At 40.9% G+C, this 24,522-nt stretch overlaps 1 protein-coding gene across 1 annotated transcript in view; it reads right to left on the bottom strand.

Annotated features, from left to right (window-relative positions):
• Gnaq (G protein subunit alpha q) overlaps window positions 1–24,522 on the bottom strand; it is a 246,765-nt gene that overhangs the window by 150,974 nt on the left and 71,269 nt on the right. The window contains exon 2 of the mRNA XM_076560700.1: window positions 679–863. Within this exon, the coding sequence (XP_076416815.1) occupies window positions 679–863 (185 nt within the window). The remainder of the gene's footprint in view (window positions 1–678; window positions 864–24,522) is intronic.

Genomic DNA, 24,522 nt, shown 5'->3' with positions numbered 1-24,522 from the left:
GGTATGAACACTTGTATTCAGAGAAAAGACAAGATGTTATTTACAAATAAACAAACTCTAGATCACTGTATGTTCAAAAGAAATCCTAAAACATGTTCATTCAACTTAGGGTGGTCAGAAGCAGCTCACCAATATGTAAACATGCTTGTTTAGTAAAGAATTCCCTAAGCCAAGATAATGGGTACCTACACTCAAGGAAAATTAATCTTGGTTTGGTAAAAGTGTGCAACTTACTGCAATTTATTAAAAGCTGCTTCCTGAGTCTGGAATCCTTAGGATAGAGTGAGGCTTATAAAAAGACATGCAGTGCTATGCCATCTGGTCCACAGCTCCTTCCATAGCCAGAGATACTTCCCATTCAATGAAGTAACACTTAGGCAATAGCAAAGGAAATTCCAATAGTGCTGCAGCATTCCAAAAGCTAGAACCAATTTTGTACCTGGGAACAATTTCCTAGTATCAAACAGGCCAGATAACGGTTAGGCTATCTTTTGTTTTATAACATATACACAGAGGGGAGGCATAGAGGGAGAGGAGAAGAAGGAAGGAGATGAGGGGGAGGGGAGGGTACAAGGAGGAAGGGGAAGAAAAGAGTGCATTTCTAACACCTCGGGTCCATTGTAGAAGTGCTAAGACACCATGAACCACTCTGCCAACTGTTCCAATGAGTTCACTCACCTTATTGTGTTCATACTTGTATGGTATCTTGAGAGTGTCCATAGCTCTGATCATGGCCTGCATGGCTGTGAAGATGTTCTGATACACCAGTTTGGTAAAGCCCCTCTTGTCTTCATCGGAGTATCCCGACCCATGGATGATCCTCATCTGCTTGATGAAGGTGCTCTTGCCACTCTCTCCTGTCCCTGGAATGGAAATGGCAGCAGCACATTAGATCACACTCCTGTTTTGGACTCCTGGGTTACAAACTATACACTGGCCTGGATTCCGCAGAGCCCGAAAGACCTGCTGGGAGAAGTACCCATAGGAAGTCAAAGTGCTACCTATAGAGGACACAGAGAATCAGACCGGTGATGGTCCATTTTAAAGGCAAATGAGCTCAAAAACTATTCACACCTTAGGAAGCCCCTGAGCATAAATTTACCGAACAGTGACTTGCAGCCCTACGCCTCTGAGAAACAAGTGCAACTGCATCACTGGAAAATAACCGAAACCTGACAAAGTCCTCTCCCTGGGTATGTCTGGAACGCATCCCACACTCCGGAAATGGCTATACCCTTACACTGACACGTTTCCGAAATAAACGAGAGGCGAAGACCTAAAGCCTCACACGTTTTTCTCCAGTCTAGAACTGGGGCAAAAGTAGACAACAGATTGCTGGCAGAACAGAACACAGGTTATGCTCTGGACCACAGTATCCACGGTGTTTATTTCCGGGGCCTGGTTAGTTGAGCTATCTCTCTGTCACTCACGAGAAACAAATTATTGTTAGTAGATGTTTTTCTTCTGTTTTTTTTTCTTTGCCATCTTCAATATACATTTCTAAATCTAAAAACTTCACAATTCTGAATGCAAGTGTCATGTTCTTTTCTACTCCCCAACAATGTTAAGAACATTTAAAAAAAAAACAAAAAACACTCTCGATATTTAAGTAGGACAGAGCAGAATGAGAAGTGATGGTCTTCCTCCCAGCAAGTCTGCTAAAAACAGGAAGAGAAGGAAGAGGAAATGGGAGGGAGGAAGGAGACCAAGAGCTAGAACTGCAAATCTGCTCTCATTCCATTTTGCTTTTCTGATGTTTAGATTTTATTGTTGTCTTCATAAACAATCACAAAGATTCAAATAAATATAAATTTTTACCAAAGTATCTTAAATACTGTCAGGCAATACAGAGCTCCCAGATGTTACAATGAAAGGTGATTCTGGACCCAATGTTCTACTGTAGGTGGTTTGTTTACTTATTTATTTTATGTGTGGGTACATGCACAAACATGTGCACATGGAGGCCCAAGGTGAGTGTCAGGAGCTGTCTTTGATCACTCTCCTCCAGAGTCATTGAGGCAGGCCTTTCCAGTTGAACTCAGAGCTCACGGATTTCGCTAATATAGTTAACCAGCCTATTCTGAGGGTCCCTTCTCACACTGGAATCAGGAGGCCACACTTGCAAGGGACAAGAATCTGAGCTCCAGTGCTCACACCTGTGTAGCTAAGGCTTTATACACTGAGCCACCCCCCTGCCTGCCCATGACTTTAATAAGGTGATAAAGAACACCTTGAAATGTAAATGTAACACTGAAATGTGAATGCTAATTCACATTTTAGTGAGGTTAATTTGAAAATTATAATGAATATTCTATAATCCCCACCACGAATACCAGATACCTGGAAATGTCTATACCTACTAGAAATGCAGCCACATATTAGTAATCATTATTAATCAATAATTTATAGGAACTACTACCTTTACTCTCTTGAGCAATTAAAAAGATGCAAGAAAAAACACTTAAGATTTTTGCTTTTTATTACCATCCCCATCCAAGGACCTGTTCTTGAAGGCAGACTATAGACGTGACCATCACACCTCTGCCAGTCCTTCAAACTACAAAAACAGCAGAGATTTATGTATCTTTTTTAAAAAAAAAAAGTTATGTGTATGTTTGTGAGGGCAGGTGCCCAAGGAGGCCAGAGGCACAGGATGACACCAGATATTTTCTGGGGATCAAACTCAGATTCTCTGTAAGAGCATCAAGAGCTCCTGCTGCGGAGTCATCTATTCGATCCCAAAGAGTTTGTTTTCAATGACGTGGTTGGGGGGGCATGTCTGTGCAGAGACAAGTACCCACGAATACAGGTGCCCAAGGAGGCCAGAGGAGGGAGCCAAACCTTGTGGGCCTGTAATTAGAGGCAGGTGTGAACCACCTGACATGGGTTCTCGGCAAGGGCGGTATGTGTTCTTAACCCACCTCTGAGCCATTTCTCCAGCCCCAAGAAATCTTAATTTGTAAAGTTAATGAAAAAGGAAAAAAGCAAACAGAGTCAGGAAGTAGGGCCCTTTCCTCCTGGTCATCTGAAAAATCTTTACATAATCATCCCTTAAATAAAAAGATAAATAACGAACGAAATATGAGCTACACTGGCTTGTGTTTCTTTAGATCGTTTTAGGCAATAGCAGTCAACATTTGTCATCTCTTTGGATAAATTGCTGGAGCCCTTAAAATGATGTTGATGATAATACTAATAATAAATAATTTAATATAAATAATATTAATATATTTTATATTTGTATTAATTTAACATAATATTGATTTATTGTTATTGCTACTATTATTATTTCTTACTGCCAGAAACAGAGCCAGGGCTCCTTTCTCCCCCTTCCCATCTTGCTGGGTGCTGCCCTGGCACAGGTTTCATGAACACCTTGGCCGTTGCCTTATCCTCACAGCTTAGCCACAACAGGCCAGAGGCAGCAGTGAGAAAGCAGGGGTTCTGTTGCTACACTTGCTACTCAGATGTGCAACATCCCCTTCAAGAGACCACAAGGGACTACTGCTGAGTAGGCCCTCCAAATGGCTTTCCTCTCTTGAGTTCTGGCTCTTACCAGCCTTTACTACCTACATCTGGTCCATACTTTTATAAATCGCTCCTCAGTTACCCAGTGAAAATGTGTCAAATGTTTCTGGCCAGAACTGACTGCAAAACCTAAAGAAAACAGAGGATAATTAAATGATGGACAGAAACTAAAAGGGAACGGAGGCTACCCTCTCTTCCTCTCCTGACCTGTTCTCTGTTCTCCTGACAGTCTCTCTGGTCTGTCAAGGACATTTTTAGTACCTCATTCTCAAGACACTGTTCTGGAGGCCAACTGTGATGAAGAAACAGTGGTCATTCAGCTAAAATGTAAAAAGCTCAAACCAGAATTCCAGGCTGTGAGTCTCCCCTCAGCACTAAAAAACATAGCAATAAATCAACCCTATTAGACAGATTATGTGCACTTGTACACAGAACCCCCTACATTCATATTCTCTCTCTCTCTCTCTCTCTCTCTCTCTCTCTCTCTCTCTCTCTCTCTCTCTCTCTCTCACACACACACACACACACACACACACACACACACACACACACACACAGAAAACACGGTGACTTGTGCTTTCTGGCAGCTCTTTGGAAACAAAACAAGGAAATTTGTACACATCCTTTATGCTTTACCAAGCACTCTGAGATACACTATGTTCTGTCAGTGATATGGGTGTCTGTACCATCAATCTCCTGGCCTGCTATTTTTTGCTACACTGAACGCATCTCCCATCAAAGCATTTAATAATATTTAACAAGCAAAGTCAACATACAGGAGGATGTGAGACCCATGAGAAATCTGTTTTCTCCTTCAATAATTCACTATGAACATGGATTTAAAAAATGTCCCTATAAACACTGCTTGCATCTTCAAGAACATATTCTACATTTCTTACACTAGCTCCTCGACATACTCAGACTTAAGAACCATACTATCTGTTACAAGGCCATTTCATCTAGCATTTTTATAAGTGGCTGCAAAGAACACTATGCTTTTTCTTCCCCACTCCCTGAATCTGGATAAAGGACACAGAGTATTCCCTACTTCACTCAGCATCACCTGCCATCAGAACAAACATTTAACACATTTAACACCCTACAATGGAGTACATAGCTTAGTAGGCTGATTACACACGCACGCACGCACACACCCCTCTCATCCTCAATGTTCAGATTTTGGGTTTTGTCAAGATCTTTTCTTTTTGATATTTTAACAGGGTTTTGCTGTGTAACAACTCTGGCTGTCCTGGAGCTAGCTTTGTACCAGGCTGGCCTTGAACTCAGAGATCTGCCTGCCCCTGCCTCCCAAATGCTGGGATTAAAGGTGTGCGCCACTACCACCAGGCTTTTTTTTTTTTTTTTGGTCAAGATCTTTTCAACACAACCAAAACCTACAGCACCTGCCACAATTCTTATTTTTTTATCCAATTCACAGGAAGCATTCATACACTTATGCTAATTATTCTGCCAATTTGCATGATGTGATCTGCAAATGGTTCTATCAAAAATGACTTTCAAATCTAATCATACATTATCTTAAGGGTCATGAATTAGCATTTATTACTGAAAGCAATCATAGATTTAGTGGTTTGCTCTTTCTAATTAGCATTTTTTTGTTGTTGAAGTAATCATAGACTCATTGGTTCTGTCTCTCATACTCAAACTACCTTCTTGGACTACTCTCATCAAAAGAGTTGCCAATGGACAATCACACACACACAAGCATCCCTCAATGCTCTGAAAATGCAGCTGTTACTGTGCCAGTTCTGAAGAACTCTAGTGCCCATCTACACACAAGGATCCAGCAAAACAAACACTGACATTAACCAGGAATGCTAACACTCCACCTATCCATCCTTTTTACCCCCAGAGAAAAGAAGGAAACCAACCTAGGAGGACCTCTCACAGGCTGAAGACCATCACACCACTTCTAGGGGGGGTTAGATTCTACAGCTAAAAATGCCAAAATACAGTCAGGAAAACTGTAGTAGTGAAGACTATACAATTAATATATTCATTTCATCCCACCAGGGCCTTTCTTGACTGTATTTAGAGATTGTAAAGTCTACATCTGTAGCCCTATAAAGAATGAATATAAAGGCTGAGGCCAAATGTCCCAACCCCACCCTCCCAGTTGGCCAGCTCCCAGATAAAGGGAGAAAAACAAAATGCAAGGCTCATGAAGCTGAGTTACAAGTCAAATGACTTGTTTCAGGTCCACTGGAGTAAGCCAGGAATATAAGGCGTGGAATCTCAGGCCCAGCAAGCTGAACCTGAGCTACTTCCATATAAACTTGGATAAAGCAGAACCAGATAATTCAAGGATGAATTTCTAAACAAGGAGCACATCATCCACCCACAACCTGCCAAGAATTAATGGCAAACAGTGAGATAAATGTGGTCAAACTCTGAGTCAAACGCAATCCTTGTGTTGTCCACCATCCACACTACTTTGAAATGCACATTCTGCCTTCTGTGTTTGCCGCACTCACACAGGGAGCCTGCATTTGGAACTGGGCAGCTCTGGCAAAGTCACTCAAGCCTTTCTCTTCACATACTGTCCTTCAAGGCAAGGACTATGTGTATTTAATCATTTACCCTTGGTCTAGTCTGGTAGAAAATACTAGACACTTTTCAAAATATAGCAGAAAAAAAATAACTAAATTTAGTATCGCCGATTATGCGTAGAAACTAAATGGACCAGGAAGTTTAGTAATAGCTAATCCAGTTAAGTTCTTTTCAAAAAATAGGCAAAGTACATTGAAAATTCAGCTATTTACTGGAAATATTTTGGAGATTATAAGGCCCTAGGTTTCCCAAAATAGTTAAAAATCTCATGGAAAAGTTATCTGATAGGCACTGTAAGGTTCGTCAAAGTGTGTATGTCCTCAGGAATAAGTGAGAGACAGAGACACAGAGAGAGAAACAGAGAGACTCTTCAGGATGTCTTCAGGCCAATGGGCAACATCAGGCAGTGTTCCTTAGAAGCCGTTTATTTTTTTTGAGAATAAGTCTCTTAGGCTGTAACTTGCCAAGCAGGTGAACAGCTGGCTGGCCAGCCTGCTCCAGGGATCCACATGTTCGAAGAACCAACGCTGAGACAAGTGCACGGGACCACAACTGGCTGGCTTTAACATGGGCTCTCGAGATCAGACTGAGGTCCTCACGTCCGTAAGGTAAAAGGTAAACACTTTACTAACTGGGCTATCTCCCAGCCCCATTGCTCTTTCTTTCTTTTTTTTTTTTCAAGTCAGGGTTTCTCTGTGTAGCCCTGGCTGTAGATCAGGCTGTCCTCAAATTCACAGAGATCCATCTGCCTCTGCCTCCTGGGTGCTGGGATCAAAGGCGAGGGCTACCACCAGGCCCCATCTATCTTTCTAAGTGTGCCCATGGTAGGCATCTGTGCATTAAAGAAATGAACTCAAAAGCCAGGTGGCTGCAGATGCCTGTAATCCCAACACTTGGGAAGCAAAGGTTAGAAGAACACCAACACTCAAGAACGACATACTCTACAGAACGAGTCCTAGGCCAGCCTGGGCTACACAGTAAGACTCTGTCTCCAGGAAACTAAAACAAACAACAATAAAACAAACATCAAGCCGGGTAGTGGTGGCACACGCCTTTAATCCCAGCACTCGGAAGGCTGAGGCAGGCCGATCTCTGTGAGTTTGAGGCCAGCCTGGACTACAGAGGGAGTTCCAGGAAAGGCGCAAAACTACACAGAGAAACCCTGTCTCGAAAAACCAAAACAAACATCGATGTGTTACATGACCTTCTAAATATACAAAAAGCCCTGAATGTATACACTTTTAAATAGTGGACAAGCTGTATCTAGTTTTTGAATTTTAAAAACTCATTACAGTTTGGAGAACAGAAAGTATCTTCATGGTGAGCTTTATGGGAAGTTCTTTACACCCATTTGCTCGCCTCCCCACCTTCCCTCCCTAGAAGCCCACAGGTATTATTTCAGAGACAATTTTCAAGCCCACAACTCACTGGTTTTACAAAGGAGGAAGTGACTCAGTCAAGGGATCTTCTAGTTGACAGTTAATCAGAAAGAAGACAGACTAGACCCTACCAGTCTCCTTTCTGTGAAAGGCTCCTGATCTTATACTCCCGTCAGCTAAACTCTCCTCCTACTTATCAAAGTTAATATTCATCCTAGAGAATGCTTCTAAAAGTAGAACATTTTAAATATGTCTTTCCAGTTTCTTTTTCTAGGCAAATAGTTTGTTTCTGTTTTTGTTTGTTCTGTTCTTGAACAACACCACATTGTTTCTACCAACCATCTGTGGTAATTATTCTGATACCAATTATGTTTTTTGGAAATTACTAATGACTGTCTGAAAGGCTATCATAAGGACATACAATACTTAGCAATTCCCCTGGCATAACGCATTCTGAGTATTTCCAACTCTTTGACTTGTGTAAGTAATGACCTGAAGAGAGCTATGGCTAACTCTGCTTCCTTAGAGGGGCAGCGCAGAGACATGGAAGAGTGCAAGCTCTGGGGTGGCGCTGGGTTCCTACAGCTACACCCCTCCTCTTGGTCCACTTCCAGCACTATATTTTTAAATACCTAAAATTTAAGAAATAAAAAATAAATCTTATTTTTAAATAAATCTTATTTTAATTTATATACTCACTTATGAGAAAACATGTTCTAAACTTTTCTTGTCTGTATTGCTTCTCTGAACTTATCTTTACTTAAAATGTTATTGAAGGAATTGCTTTCTCTATTGTTTCATTGGACAGTTTTGTTTTTAAGGTGAAATTAGTGTTTCCCTAATTGACATCTTTTTATTTACTGATTTAAAAATTGGTGTATAAATTTCTAATTTACTGAGTTCACTCATCTATTTTCCTGATTTCTTTTCACTTGTTTGTATTAAAAGCCTCAAACATGTAGCTGTTATTCTAGATTAAAAGGTTTACACTTTATACTTTCTCTTTATATTAATGTGTGATGTGTAATATATTTCATTTCATATCTCAATAATTTTTCACAAAATTCATTCTATATCATAAAGCCACACTGGCACAGAAGTACTTCTAGCCAGAGTGACATTTCCAACCCGAGTATAGGGTTGCTGCATACCCCCTTATCTGTTCAAAATGTTGAGTAATTAAATAAATGGGCTAGAGGTTGGGAATGTGCTCAGTTGGTAAAATGCTTACCTCACATGCAGGAAGACCTGAATCTGATCCACATAAAACAGGCATGAGTCCACACCTCTAATCTCAGAACTTGGGAGGCAGAGTTAGGAGGATCAGAAAAATCAAGGTTATCCTTCACTACTCAACAAGTTTGAAGCTAGCCTGGGATCTATGAGACCATGTCTCAAAAATAAATAAACTGAATATATGGACCATACTGAGTCTTCTGACAGCATCATGGCAAATCTATCCTTTATTTCCTTCCTGGTAAACTTAGCAAATGACACTTCCATCACTGACTTTTTCTGACTGCATATTTACATAAAGATGGATTCTAAAGGACAGACTAAAGAAAAAATATTCCAGAATAAACGTTAACGATCCTAATCTCTTCTCAGCTTTATAAATCTATCTGTAACGACACAGTATATAGTACGTATCATTAACCATTGTAGGACATGGTACATACTACATGTAGTTAACCATTCTAGGACATGGTATATACTATGTATCGTTAACCACACTAGGACATGGTACATACTACATGTAGTTAACCACTCTAGGACATGGTACATACTACATGTAGTTAACCACTCTAGGACATGGTATATACTATGCATCCCTTAACTACTCTGGTCCCTCCTATTGACAGCTTTCCGGCTCTGGGTAAGTTCATGCTCTGTGTAAGCATGAGTTCTCACGCAAACACTACCATCCTCTCTGGGGTACAGCCCAACCCTCCACGATCTCTGAAACTGCCGTTGTCAAAGCCCCGCAGCTACTTTGTCTTCTTGCTGTATTCACAAGTAGATGCCTTTTCCCGCCTAGCTTGACATTTATCACAGACTGTGGCCATAAACTCGCACTCTGAAGTCTAACAGCAACACCAGCCTGAGAGATGCATTCTTACTATAAATCTTAGCAACTTCAACATACAGTATTTTTCTTTTCTTATGAGAATTTTCACTTAAAAGATACACTTTACAGTTTCCATTTGGCATATGCGAACTGCCACTATCACTATTCTTTTGCTTTAGAGGCATTATTAAATTAAGTAAGGTTACCTGAACACCAACACTGTGATTTTACCACAGTCAACAGGATAACTGAGATACTAAGTAACTAACAAGATGACAGCATATACAGCATAGGTAAATGGGATAAAGGTATGATTAACATCACACAGCAAGGGTGTAAGTGTGCGATTACCTCCTGCTACTTTGAACAGTATGCAACTTAAAATATAAATTATTTATTTCTGGAATTTTCCACTTAGTATTTTTAGGCCTCAGATAACCATAATAACCGTAAAATCAAATTGCAGAAAAAGAAATACCAGATAAGGAGACAAACTACTGTCAGTTTTCAATTAGTTAATCCTTGTTAAAAGTATCTGCTACATAAAAATCATTATATACTACCTAAAATTAGAATGTAAAATCAAGTGAAAAAATTAGAAAAGACTAATACAAGTCTGAGTAGAGGACCAAAAAAAAATCTCTGAGAAACATTATTTTAGTGAAATATTTTTTAAGAGTCAAAACTGTCCAAAAAGATGCAGGTTAAACAAACAACAAAAGACTACATATTGCTGTGCTGAAATGTGCTGGAAATGCAAGTGAGGGTGTTTTCAATTTTCATCCTACAAGTACGTTCCTCACCGAACCCTAGTCTTGGCTCTGATACAATTCTCTACTCCTCAAATCACTGAGGTGATGATTTGCAGAATCCCAGGATTAAACAACATGTTTAGAGATGTGCAGCTCAAGTCACACCTTCATCATTTTATTGAGTGTGTACATGATATTCTTTCAGACTTCTACAATACAAGGCACTTGTCGCCTTAACAAAGAAACATTAGGAGTTGGGTGTAGCAATACACTCCTATAATCTCAATACTCCAGAAGTTGAAAAGGGATTGTGAGTTCAACACAAACACAACTATACAAAGAGATCTTGCTGTGTGAACTTTTCCTTGGGACACAAACAGATATCTGTTCTCCCCAGACAGGACACCTGCAACAGACCAAAGAAAACACTCTACTCAAGTATAGCTTGGTGAACCAGTGAGTTTAGTTGTGGTTCTTTATGAAGGCATGGACAAGGAAAAAGAGCATGGGTAGCTTCTGAACCACTACCACTAAAGATGCTGACTAGATCTACATCCTTAGAGAAGGGCAGGGACTCGTGAGCCCTTCCCACCTCCATGACAGCAAGTTAATGACCCCAATCCTGAGCAGGTCCCCTGTAGATAATCACAGCTGATGTTTAAGAGGACAAAGGACCATGCTGTGCCTAGAGGACAGCATCCACAACACATGTAAATGTGCACATGATATATGGTGATAGATGAAGAATAAAATATTGGATAGTGATTGGTACTATGCATTTAAAAATTAAAAGTGATGAAACTGATTGGGCATGGTAGCACATGTCTTTAATCCCAGCACTCAGGAGACAGAGGCAGGCAGCGCTCTGTGAGTTCAAGGCCAGCCTGGTTTATACAGTGAGATCTAGGCCAGCCAAGTGAAACTCTTGTCTTTAAAAAGAAAAAAAAAGGGGGGGGGGTTGCTCCTTTTAGAGACCGGGGAACAACTTTCTAAAGAGGTACGCTGACAATAATATCTGAATATTCAAGATTCCACCATAACATTATTAGGAAATATCATTCCAGGCTATGGAGTGGCTGAGGTAAGATTAGTGTGGGAAGGAGCTTAGCTGTAAGATTAAAAGGAAGGCAAAGAGGGCCAGTGTGGCCAAGACAGACATGGTGAGAAGGAGGCAGGAGGCTTGCAAGGAGAGAGACCTGGGCAGCAGACACAAGGCTCAAGGAACAAGAAGTATTACAGCTCAGGAAACAAGTTCAAAAAATTTTTAAAGAGCTTTCAGAGTCTTGAAAGGTAAAGGACATGGTTTGCTGTGTTCAGAACAGGTGGTAAGGCCAAGTTAACGGGGTGTTCCAGTGATCCAAGCAAAACACATGGGCATTTAGGCCAAGATGGCAGGAGGATGGATGTGTAATATTCTAGATTAGAGATGGATGGGATGTGAATAGTAAGGGTTCAACCTGGGAGAAACCTGGAATTCTAGATAGATAAAGATAATGCAGTCTAGAGAAGCCCACGATGGAGTCTGGGGAGAAAGAGTGCATTCAGCCTGTGGAGAAAGAGTGCATTCAGCCTGAAGTACACATTCACTCCAAGGAAAAGCCTTACCTATATACCTATAAGGTCTGCAGCATTGATGTGGAAGATACCCACAACCTAGAGGACGTGGTTTATGCCCCATATTCTCAAACAAAGGCAAGAACATGGCCGTGACTGAGCTCCTTCTGTTAGTGGATGAGTCAGAGTGACTGCAAAGCCAGGGTTACAATTTCATTTCCTAAGAGATAAATATCCTGAGCTAAAGAAGTTATTTTAATCTCTAAGTTACATACACACATTTATTTATAATGTGACACCAGTGCTATATACCCACTTCTTTAGAAAAAACAAGCACTTCACTAATGTTATTTGGAATACATGAAGGGATCATGAAAATACCAAGTCAAAATAATAACTACATTTTAAGAAAACTCTTCAGACTAAATATTCACCCACAGAATTTAGCATTGATTTTTTTTCATAAAATAAAAAGCATGAATGTATTTGATGCAGATTTTTCGGTTATGCATAACTGTATTCCTTTAAAAATGAAGTGGGTGGGAAACGGTGAGATGTGCTTTCGGAAACTATGTTCAGTTCTCATGAGCACGTCCTTCGGGCAGGTCATGTGGCCCTTCCTGAAGCAAGCAACCTATCTGCAACAAGGGACAAGTCCAAGGCGGACCTGACATGGCAATTTCAACATTCAGCGGGTCACAGCAGCAAGCACACAGCACAGACAGCTTCCACCTGAGCAGAGACCTCCTAGTCCTGAGCCCCCAACAATGACCCCAATGGCTTCTGGAAGCTGACAGAGAGCAAATGGGACTGAGGGACACTAAGGGTTCTCTCTGGCTTCGGGTTTTGTTATTTCCCTTCGCTGTATGCTGTTTTACAGCTTTAGAAACCACTAGTTATGATTTTCTTATAAGGAAATTTCAACCTATTGTTTAATATACACTCAAATTATCAACTCAAAGGAACTGAAAACTATAGTAGTCTTCTTTCAAGGTTACCAAGTCTAAGAGAAATATGAGTCACTTTGAGCCTGTAAAAATAATTATCTTTTAAGGTAGAGGACTTATTAAGGTGCTAGAGGGAAAAGTCAATCCGATTAAGAAAGGCAGTGATCTAGGATGCCTCAACAGACACAGGAGCTCAGTTTGTAGAATACGGTATGCTTTGTTTTTTTGTTTCTTTGAATACCAATGCTTTCAAATGGCACTAAAAATACTAGGGAGGACTTGTATGTACTCCAAGACTGCCTGGTAGGGATAATATTACAGAAAAATTTGGAAAATTGAGTATGTTGTGGAAAAACAGAATTGTTAAATCCACTCCTAGTAAACAGTTATTGATGAACACTGTCCATGTGCCATTTGAGATTAGTTAAAGTGAAAAGTAGTCTTAAAAAAGGACCTGGTGAGGGCTGGAGAGATGGCTCAGAGGTTAAGAGCACTGACTGCTCCTCCAGAGGTCCTGAGTTCAATTCCCAGCAACCACATGGTGGCTCACAACCATCCGTAATGAGATATGGTGCCCTCTTCTGTCATGCAGGTAGAACACTGTATACATAATAAATAAATTAATTTTAAAAAAAAAAAAAAAAAGGACCTGGTGAAACAGACCTATAATATCAGCACTTGGCAGGCAGGGGCAAAAGACTGAGAGTCCAAGGCCAGCCTTGAACAAAACTAGGGAGACTACTGTCTAGTAAAATCAAAATCAGGAGGGTAAGATGACTTAGTTGGCAAAGTGTCTGCTGCACAAGCATGAGAATCCCTTTGATCCCCAGCACCCACATGACAACAGCTGGGCACAACAGTGTGTGCCTGCATCCCAGTGTGGGAAGGCAGGCATAGACGGACACCTAGGGCTTGCCGGCCAGGCAGCATAGCCAAACCGAGGAGCTCCAGAGTCAGTGAGAGGTGTGGTGATGTGTTACATACCCTAATAAAGTTTGCCTGAAGATCAGAGAACAGAACAAGCCACTAGATTAAACATAGAGGACAAGGAGTGGTGGCACACACCTTTAATCCTAACACTCAAGAGGCAGAAATACATGTGGATCTCGGTGAGTTCAAAGCCACCCTGGATTACATGAGATTGATTCAGTCTAGGAGAGAAGAGGTGGCACACACCTTTAATCCCAGCACTTGAGATGTCACACCTTTGCTCCCAGTATTTGGGAAGCACACATGCCTTTAATCCCAGCAATAGGAAGGAAGTGAAATGGCTGGGCGGAGAAGGGTAGCTAAGTCGTGAGGAGATAGGAACTAAAGCTTTTCGGCTGGACCACTTTTGGCTGAGGACTCAGAGGCATTCAGAGAGAATTCATGGAATTGGTGAGGTAAGAAGTAACTGTTTCTTGTTCCTTTGTCTCTCTGATCTTTTGGCATTTACCCCAATATCTGGCTCCTGGTTTTTTATTTTAAGACCATTTAACATTCGTGCAACGAGAGGCGCTGCCTCAAAAAATACAGCTGAGAAAGATACCAGTGTCTACCTCTGCTCACCCCGCGCATCTGCACCCCCACACATCTGCACCTCCGCGCATCTGCCCCTCCCACCCACACATGTATAGACACTCAGAACAAACACCAAAGAAAGCAACAATCCAAACAAAGTAAAATAGAAACTACAGTGGAATGCTTCCTTTGGGGGAGGGGAAGGAGGGTGCATGATTGAAACAGACATTGCATTGTTCCCATTTTCACATTCCCTCTTGGGAGGGGACAACTAATGTTGACCAAAAATATCAGTACCCACTGAGGTATTACTAGTAATAATATTAGTAGCCATAATACCACCTAGCAAGGATTCTTGGCTAATACTGAACATTATTTGGAACACAACAATATCCAAAGGTTAATTTCAGAGAATCTAGTAACTACAGTGTGGAAAGATTCACTAGCCATCACTGGGTTCTCATGTCCTCTAGAACAGCGGGTCTCAACCTATGGGTCACAACTCCTTTAGGAGTCAAATAACCCTTTCACAGGAGTCGCAAATCAGACTTCCTGCATATCAGATACTTACATTACAACTCATAGCAGTAGCAAAACTACAGTTACGAAGTAGCAATGAAAACAATTTTATGGTTGGGGGTCACTGCAACATGAAGAACTGTATTAAAGGGCTGCACTATTAAGAAAGTTTTAAGAAGCACGGCTCTAGAAAGATACAACAAAAATGTTTAGACTTGCAGGGCGGTGGTGGCGCATACCTTTAATCCCAGCACTGGGGAGGCAGAGGCAGGCGGATCTCTGTGAGTTCGAGGCCAGCCTGGGCTACCAAGTGAGTTCCAGGAAAGGCGCAAAGCTACACAGAGAAATCCTGTCTCGAAAAACCAAAAAAAAAAAAATGTTTAGACTGAGCCTTTTGTATTCAATGCCCAACTCTGGAGACAAGCACATGAAGTACTTCTGTTGAAAAGATTTGATTCATCTTGAAGCAATCTAACTATTCCTCTTGTACATTTACATGTGCTATCCAAAGAGAGAGAGAGCAACTTCTGCCACCAACTGACGCCAAGACAATTTCCCCAGCCAGTTAAGAATTGCCCTGTGACTAGCTCTCATGGTACAAGAAGGTGCCATGCAAGCATCCAAAGGAGGGAAGCAACCAACAGTCCTACCAGCTATGACCCCTACGTACCTCACACAACAATGACCAGCGAGGCAGGACAACCTTGAGGGTACAGCAGTGGCACACACACCTTGACAATAACCAAGAGATCTCTCGTTAGACTTAAGACCGCTCCACAAAGGGGAAACTGTCTAGTACTGGAAACCAAGCTAACTACTCAGTGCAACTAGTGAAGTTGTTGATCTTGGAGAAGGAAAACCTACAACCACCACTTTACTAAACCAGCATAAACTCTAACAAGGTTCTTAATGTTTGTCTTTGTGCCCAAAGGTAAGTGTAGTCCTCACCTCTCCTCAAGCACTTTCTCTCTGCAAAAGATGGAGCTCACTGCAGAAAACCACAATCAACCAAAAAGCAGAGTTGTGGAGTCCCAGTGGACACATCTATAAAAGGCTCCTTCACCCATGGCTCAGGGAACCCTGTGGAAGAGGGGCAGAAAGACCTCAGGGTCAGAGGAACAGGGAGGTGACTGTGAGACTGTGTGTTTTAAGCTATGGCAGGAGCACCACCCATAAAGCCACACCAACATAACTGCCCAAACATGAGCTGAACAAGGGAAAATACAGACATGCTAAAGTGGAGAAAGCCTAGGAGGCCTTAACCAGGAACTACAGGCAACTGAGGAATGTTGAGAGTGGGAGACACAGTCTTCCCTAGGGAAGAGCGCACCAGTTGGTTCTCCAACACCAAATGGTCAGCCCTGAAAACATACACACACGTAACATTACACAGACTGAGAAAGTTGTATTTATATATTTAGGAATGTACATACACACATGCATATAGATATGTACATATATGTGACAACAATTAATGAAAAACAGAGGCCATGAATCTGAAAGAGAACAAGGGGGAGGGGGGTATATGGAAGGATTGGGGGGGAGGGGAAGAGGTAAATGATGTAATTACATGATAATCTCAAAAAATAAAAGAAGTAATTTTAAAAGAATTATTCTATGATTTATCTCACTAATGTAAATTCTCTCCTACACTGTTTTCTCTGATGGCCATGTGATTTTCTAGCATCCAAGCCAGTGTCAGTAAGAGACAACAAATTATAAAGAACCAGGGCTTTCTCCACTCAGTGTTTTCAGAAATGCCAATGGCCAGCCTCAAAGAGTAAGTGCCTTTCCCTTACTCCTAAGGAAACTGTACAAGGAAATCGGCCTTCTTCCTGTAAAGATAATACTTTGTGACTCAGGAAGATCACACCTAGAAACGTATAAGCATCAGGCAGAACATAAGAATTGACTCTCTTAGGCCAGATTTGTTATTTGAGGAAATAAAGGAAGGTACCTCAGTATATTTTATTAATGTTTCTGTCAGTTTTTCACATATACAACTTCCCAACATGACTGATGAAGAGGAAGTGAGACCAGTGTCTTAATGCAAACTGAGCTCCAAAACCAAGAGTCCTTCCATAACCAAATTCAAAAGTGACAGAGAGACTTCGTAGACCAAGATAACATGTGGCTCTTGGTAAAGGCCACAGGACCCACATACAGAGAATGAATTTTATAGCATATATTAAGGTGTGATGTTTTTATAAACTGACTAATGACACATTAATGTAACATTTGCCTTAGATAATAAAGTATGAGCAAATGTAAAAAGCCAACAAAGCCAAGCAAGAAGCCAAGCAATTTATGCCTTACCCTTCCTTGAACTGTTTCACTGGGGGGCGGGGCAAAAGAACAAGGCACCTAAGGGAAGCAGCGCGTCACACAGACTATGGCGATACAAACTGACAATGAAGTTGAATGAAAAATGTCTAAACAACAACAACAAAAATACCCAGTCACTAGGCCTTGCTAAGCTACGTACTTCCCGGTATTTACAAAATCACATTATCTGCCCATTCTCCCCAGACACACACCACAACAGAGCTGGGGCAGGGCTTCACACCCAAAGCTGTCACCTAATACTGACACGAGAATACTGACTTGCTTGTCCTGTTGTCCACCCATAGCTTTCCCACCTACATTTACCAGTAACTGCTTTGTAAGGCTGGGAATAGACGACATGTGAATGAAATAACTGAAAAAATATTCTGCTATCCTATAAAAATGTGCTGAGAATGTGGAGATGGGAAAGCCTTCCCTGACCACATAGTGTTTAAACCCTATCACTCCTTAAGAGCACTGAGAAATCAAGGAGAATCAGGAAACACAGACCATGTCTTAAGATACGTATACGTGAATATTTAAGGTAATTCAGACACTGCTGACTTTATTTCATTCTAACAAAAATAAACTTAGAAAAATAGCAGCATAACTAAGATAATTCATATAGCACCTAACACCCATTTAAAGTATACAACTTAGTGCTAGTATATTTGCAGGTGTGTACAGACATCACCACAATCAACTTTAGAAAATTCTCTTGTGGGTAATAAAGGTTCTAATGTGTTGTCAAACAACTAACTACTAAATAGTAGATTAGTTAGCTATATAAGCTGGTTGCTGGATGAATTGCCTTTCTCTTTACCATTTCTTTCTACTTTAACACATACAGTAAATGTAGTTAACATCCTAAAAGGTAGGGTTGATAGGAATGGGCAGTTCAATTTTCCAAGAAAGACCTAGAAAAAAGACCTAGAAATGTGCCAAAAAAAATTCCTGGTGTGTGGTCCAGGGAGCATGTATGGGTCTGAATTGTAGAGTGAAAACGGGCAAGAATTAGGGATTTACCACTGAAAGGGCAGGCTACAGCTATGCTCTGTGGTGGAACAGGGATGAGATGAGTGCAAGAGAACATCGCAGCTCCACTGTAGGAGTTTGGGGAAACAGTAGCAGCACGCTCGGCCTGCCCATCAGAAGATGCCAAAGAAAAACCTAGCTTTTTGGAAAATGTGCTGCACAGAAGCTTGAGTGCAGCTCCAGAACCCTGCCTCCCATGCCTGTGGAAGAGAAACAGTCAAGCATGAACAGCTGAACATGCAGCCAAAGCACAGGACACCTCCTGATGCAAGATTTAGGACGGAAGAAGGAGCAGCTCGTACAAAGGAGGTAGGCCTGGGAAGGGCCACTGACTGAACAGGAGGAGAGTTAGGACAGAAGGAGCTGTGTGCGAGGATTTCCCAGGATACCTTAAAACGGGAACAAACAGATCAGGCGGATCCTGCCCAGGGCTCAGGAACTCTTTCCTAGTGTGTTCTTGTATCAAGTGTGCCCCTATCATTCCTAAAGCAGTAAAGGAATGAAGGGCAAGGATGGTCCTAGAAATGCTAATACAGGCACATGTTGTATGTGGTCTTCTATGGCAATGACCACTGGATTCTGACTCAGTCCCTCCCCCACTGGTCGAGAAGTAAACTTCTAAATTCTGTTAATGCGGGCAGTGGCTAAGACTGAGTCACATGCCTTCAGTTGGAGCAGAAAGCATGTCCCTGTATCACAAAGAACAAAACATGTTTCTTTACACCTCCCAAGGAGGCTTAGTCATCTTATTTGAAAGTCAATTATTTTTACTAAAGCTAACTAAAACTTTGGAAGGGCTCAATTGATATCCCAAACTACTGGTGAGTGTAAATTCATACAATTTTACTACTTTGGGACAGCATAAACCATAAGTGATTCAAAACACTAAATAAAATCCACCCTCTTTCCTCTCCCAATTTATCCCCAGAAACCCATAACCTAAAGTACGAATCACTTGGGGGATCATTACAGAAATTTAATTTCAACCTAATTTTAAACTAATTAGACTGTCCTATAAAAATTGTAAACCTTCATAAAGTAAAAAAAAAATTGTAAGTGCTGCATAAAGAGAACACTTTTAGTTGTGTGTTGGGTACTTTGAGACATGGTTATTGAACTTTTATCCATGTTAAGAATTACCAGACCACATGGTAAAATTAAACTCCTACGTATTTTTTTTCCGAGCAAATCAAATAAACTAAGTCTGATTGCAAAATTTCACATTTAGAATTCCCTTCTACTTAAAAGATCAGGCTGGCCATATAATTTATCACCCCTAACAGATAACTTTTGAAAGTTAAGGGAATACCACTATAAATTATGCTAGAACACTGTGTCTAAAGCACAGCAATGATAGCCAAAGAGGGATGTATGTATGAGTGCCCCGTGGACGGCATATCCTGGAATGAAAGAGCACACTGAACAACATCATAAGGCTTATTTCATAGATGTTACAGAATGGAAAGGAGGAAGATCACTGGTGTGACATTCCTCAGAGCACTTAAGGTCTACTACACAAGAATAAAAAGGAAGAGGGTGGCACCCAGACACCCAGTCTGCAACTGTAACTGTAAGAACAAGAGATCACTTCGTTTAGTCTTTGATGCTTTTAGGTAATATCTCATTATGTGACTATAAAACAAAAGTTAGTAAAGCTAACTAAAAATTTAGAAGGGAAACTTAATTGGAAATTAGAAGACTATTCTACTCTTCTCATTGCTGTGACCCAATAAATTCTTGACAAGAAGTAACTTTAGGGAGGAATGCTTTGTTTTGGTTTGCAGTTTGAATGGGCACAGGCCATCATGGTGGCAGCAGGAGTGTAAGGCCACTGTCACGCTACATGTGCAGCCAGGAAGTGATCCCATGCTATGAATGTTAAAGGCCAGCCCCAAGGACTCACTTCCTCCAGCAAGGCTCCACCTCTTCCAGGTTCTGTAACCTTCCAAAAGAGCAGCACCAGCAGGAGAGAGAGCAAGGAGTAAACACAGGATGAGCCTGTTCACACTCACACCTCAGCGATGACTGATAGGGTAATTCTGTAAAAGTCACGGAGCAATGAGACTCCACAAACTTAACACCGTGTCAGCTCCTGTCATGGAAGAAATTCCAAGAAGTATGTGGACTCGCACAATAATATTTACAAAAGAATGAAAGGAATTGATAGCAATGGGGGGTTGGATAAAGGGACAGAGGAGGGAAAATTACATTTTTAAAAAGGAGAAAGGGGTGGGATGAGCTCTGATGTTAGGAGAACTTGCCTAGCATGCAAAAGGTCCTGGGTGTGATCCCCAAGACCACATGAACTGGGTGTGTGCACAACTGGAATTCCAGCCCTTGGAAGCAGAAGCAGGAGAGTGAGAAATTCAAGGTTATCTTGTCTACACAGGGCCAGCATGGATTATATGAGAACTTGTCTACAACTTTTTTAAAAGCCAATAAGGAAAAATGCAATCAAAACAATTTTAATGACTAATTCAGAAATGTTATCCACTAAGATAATTACAAGTCACACAGCAGTAATATACTTTTCACTTGTTAAACTGGCAAAGGCCTTTATTTTTTGGAGACAGGATCTCATTATATTGCCTAAGGCTGGAATTACAGGTATGCAGCTCTGCTGAGTGTGTGTGGATGGGAAACATGTTTAGAAATGACAACATTCAGGATTCTAAAACCTAAGGGGAAAGTGGCGTTCAACATACCAGTGCAGAAAACACGTATCTACAATGCTTTTCAGAGAATCAAGTCACAGCTACAATACATTCAAATACTACCACACACTTCTGCATTAGTAATTTTACTTTAAGAAACTTTACACAAGGAAATAAACAATTAGCAAATGTTGGCTACAAGATATGTGTCACACAGTTAATTAAAAACTAAAACCTAAACATTCAACAACTAAGAACAGTAAATGATAAAACTATGTGATAGGAGACTATATGGCCACAGAAAATAGTACTTACTGTACTTCATTAAATAGGAAAGTATGGATTCAAAGTCCTTATGTAAACATGTGTTAAAAAATATACACATATATGTACATATAACATTACATAGAAAGACAGGGTGAAAAGATTTATAATAAAATGTTAAAATTAATTATATCTATGTGGTAGAATGAGAAGTTTCTCGTTTCTTATATTTTCCCAATTGTACAAATTATGACTTCATTAAAAAAAAAAGTTAAAACCTGAAAAGTTTTCTGGCTCATTCCAGGGGACTTTACATTGAATTGTGACAGATAGTAACAGAGCTAAAGATCATGACCTTAAGTCAGAAGACAGCAAACATAATGTGGTTTAGAGTACTGGCTGACTTCCCAAGACCCAGTCCCAAATCATATTAAGAAAATACCAGAAAAATGCTTTATAAGAACATTTTACAGTAAAAGAATGTTCACTATGTAGAAGAAGAGAAAACAGACAGTAACTCTAACCCTTAACAGTCAAGGTGATAATTAACACAGTAAGGTCTATACTACAGTATTTTATAGTTCTCACAGCAGGGATCACAAGTCTCCAGTCACACACAGTCATGTGTCTATCACACCATTACCATCAGGTTACTTCATAAAGTTATACATCTGTGAGGCAGACTGTCCTTTAACCCATTCTTGAAGGTATTCCAATCATCTGTGTGTCAACAAAATGCTATATCCCATATTCAGATACCAACAACACCTCCAGGCTAGATACAAAACTCACAGCCCATCCCAGGAGCTTCACGGGTCCTGCATATAAGCCTTTCAATTGCCACAGTACTGTTCCAATCTCATTCACTGTGATACAAAAAGAAATCTATCTGCTATTCTGACACCAACTTCATTTGCCCAATGTAAGAATAGCTATGAAGCGCAGCTCATCCTCATACTAAACTGGCAATCCAGAGGACACATGTCTCTGTAAAGTTGATACAAATCCAGGGCTTCCTAAAGGTGACGGGTGTGACAAGAACAACTAACTAATTCCAGTATTCAATACCAGCACCTCAGGGGGCTGAGGTGAGACTGCTAGTTCAAGGCCTGTCTGGGCTGAAGACTGAGTTAAAGACCATCCCAGGCAACTTAGTGAGATTCTGTCTCAAAATGAAAAATAGTAAGGTTAATAGACTAGCTCAGTGGCACAGCATTTACTGACTTGCTGTAGTTTCTGGGCTCAATCCTGAGGGAACACTAAAAATTTTACTAAGCATTCAGTTATCCAGTTCCTGAAAAGACATACCTAAGTCACTAGCAAAAGAAAAGAGAGAGAGTCAGGTGGTGGCGGCACACACCTTTAATCCCAGCACTCAGGAGGCAGAGGCAAGCAGATCTCTGAGTTTGAGACCAGCCTGATCTACATAGCGAGTTCCAGGACAGCCAGGGCTACACAGAGAAACCCTGTCTGGGAAAAGAAAAAGAAAGGGCGGAGGGGGAGATCTCTTCTGCTAGGTGAAATGTGCTAGCCCAGAATGTAGTGGTTACAGCCTACCACAGAGGAGAACTCAGCAAGGCATCTGGGGAAGAACAAGGCCTATTTACATGTCAGCTTTCCGGTTCCTTCTAAATGTGTCTTCACATGCAGCTTCCTTATTTATTTACTTCAAGTATTGTAAATTCCCACAATATGGGGCATACCCATACTCCAATGTAAGTACAAAATACTACAAAGCCAAATATAAATTGTTTCATGAGGTAGTCACTGGAGACAGACATCAAACAAAGCTGGTTTTCTGTTACACACTAACATGACACCTTCAGAAGAGAAGAGAAGCTTCTATTTATTTATTTTTGAGACAGAATCTTACTATAGAGCTCTGGCTAGTCTGATACTCATAATGTAGCCTGAGTTGATGTTGAGCTCATGACAACCCTCCTACTCAGTTCCCAAGTGCTGGGCTTACAAGCATGGACCACTATGCCTGGACTGAGACAAGAATGTTTTCATGAAAATTTATTCATGAACTTCACAAACTCAGCACTTAAAACAGACAAAGTGACTTTAAAGTTACTTTATTCAACCACCACACGCCTTTAATTCCAGCACTTGGGAGGCAGAGCCAGGTGGATCTCCGTGAGTTCCAGGCCAGCCTGGTCTACAGAGTGAGTTCCAGGCCAGCCTGGTCTACAGAGTGAAATCCAGGACAGGCAGCAAAACTACACAGAGAAATCTTGTCTCTAAACCACTGCCCCGCAAAAAGTTACTTTATTCATAAAGCATGTGGCTTTTTAAAAAGGCATAAAATGCTTGTAAGAAATAAAAGGCTTACTTCTCTACTTTGTAAAATGTTTAATTACCTAGGTTAAAAGAAAGGTGTATACTCCAGAATGAAAATTAAAAAAAAAAAAAATCCTCTTAGGGGAAAAAAGTGGTTGCCCTAATTATTCAGAGATGATCTAATTAAACTGCCATTCACAATTCACTACAGCTATTAATAAATTGGAAACTGGGAAATGGATAACACAAATTTATCCCATTAAACATCAAGACATCCAAGAACTGGTGGCAGAATGTCCGTAAGAATGTGAACTTTAGCAGAGCAGTGGTGGCGCACGCCTTTAATCACAGCACTAGAGGCAGAGGCAGGTGGATCTCTGTGAGTTCCAGGCCAGTCTGGTCTACAGAGCGAGGTCCAGGGTTACACAGAAAAATCCTGTCTCAAAAAAAAGTGAACTTTAGGCTTCTTCTAAGGGGTCTCTGAAGGCTTCATCCAAAAGCTAGAGACCTACTTCTTCATTTGGAAATGAAGAAACTGAGGTCTACCGACGTGAGTAATTGCCCAAGTGTGTATCCTCTAACTTATTTCCCACCACTTGGGCAGTTACCACATATCCTGAACTATATGCTCTTATCAGGCCACACAGAATGGGCTAGCAGGTCTTGCTGCTATCAGTAGAGGAAGAGAGCTTCAGAATCATTCCTCAACAGTTCACAGAATAAAGTACAGGGGGGAGCTAACTAGTGCGGAGAGAAGGCCAAGCTCTGAGGAGGTGACATCACTAACTAAGGAACAATAACCCCACTGCTGGCTGGCATTGCCAGGACAAGGGGACAAAGATGAAGAAGACAGAACTTCTTTGTGTCTTGTGTGTACAGAAAAGGAAGTTCTGGGAATTTCAAGGTGAACAAAATACCCTTATTAGTAATCTACCTGAAGACAAAAGCAGCTTTTCGGCTGAACTAAGACAGCATTGTACCATCAACCGAAACAGCAGAGTAACAGAACAGAGAATAAACAGGACCAACTTCTTGTCCGGGGATTCCTAGGAATCACATGTTTTCTTAAGAGTCCAAACTTCAAAAAGTACCACGTCACCAAAAACCAAAAGCAGGCGAAGGAAACCTCACCAGACGTGG

This window comes from Peromyscus maniculatus, chromosome 1, assembly GCF_049852395.1.
Source record: "Peromyscus maniculatus bairdii isolate BWxNUB_F1_BW_parent chromosome 1, HU_Pman_BW_mat_3.1, whole genome shotgun sequence".
NCBI lineage: Eukaryota > Metazoa > Chordata > Mammalia > Rodentia > Cricetidae > Peromyscus > Peromyscus maniculatus.
The sequence above is the reverse complement of the archived record's forward strand: the minus strand, read 5'-3'. Positions and strand labels throughout refer to the sequence as shown.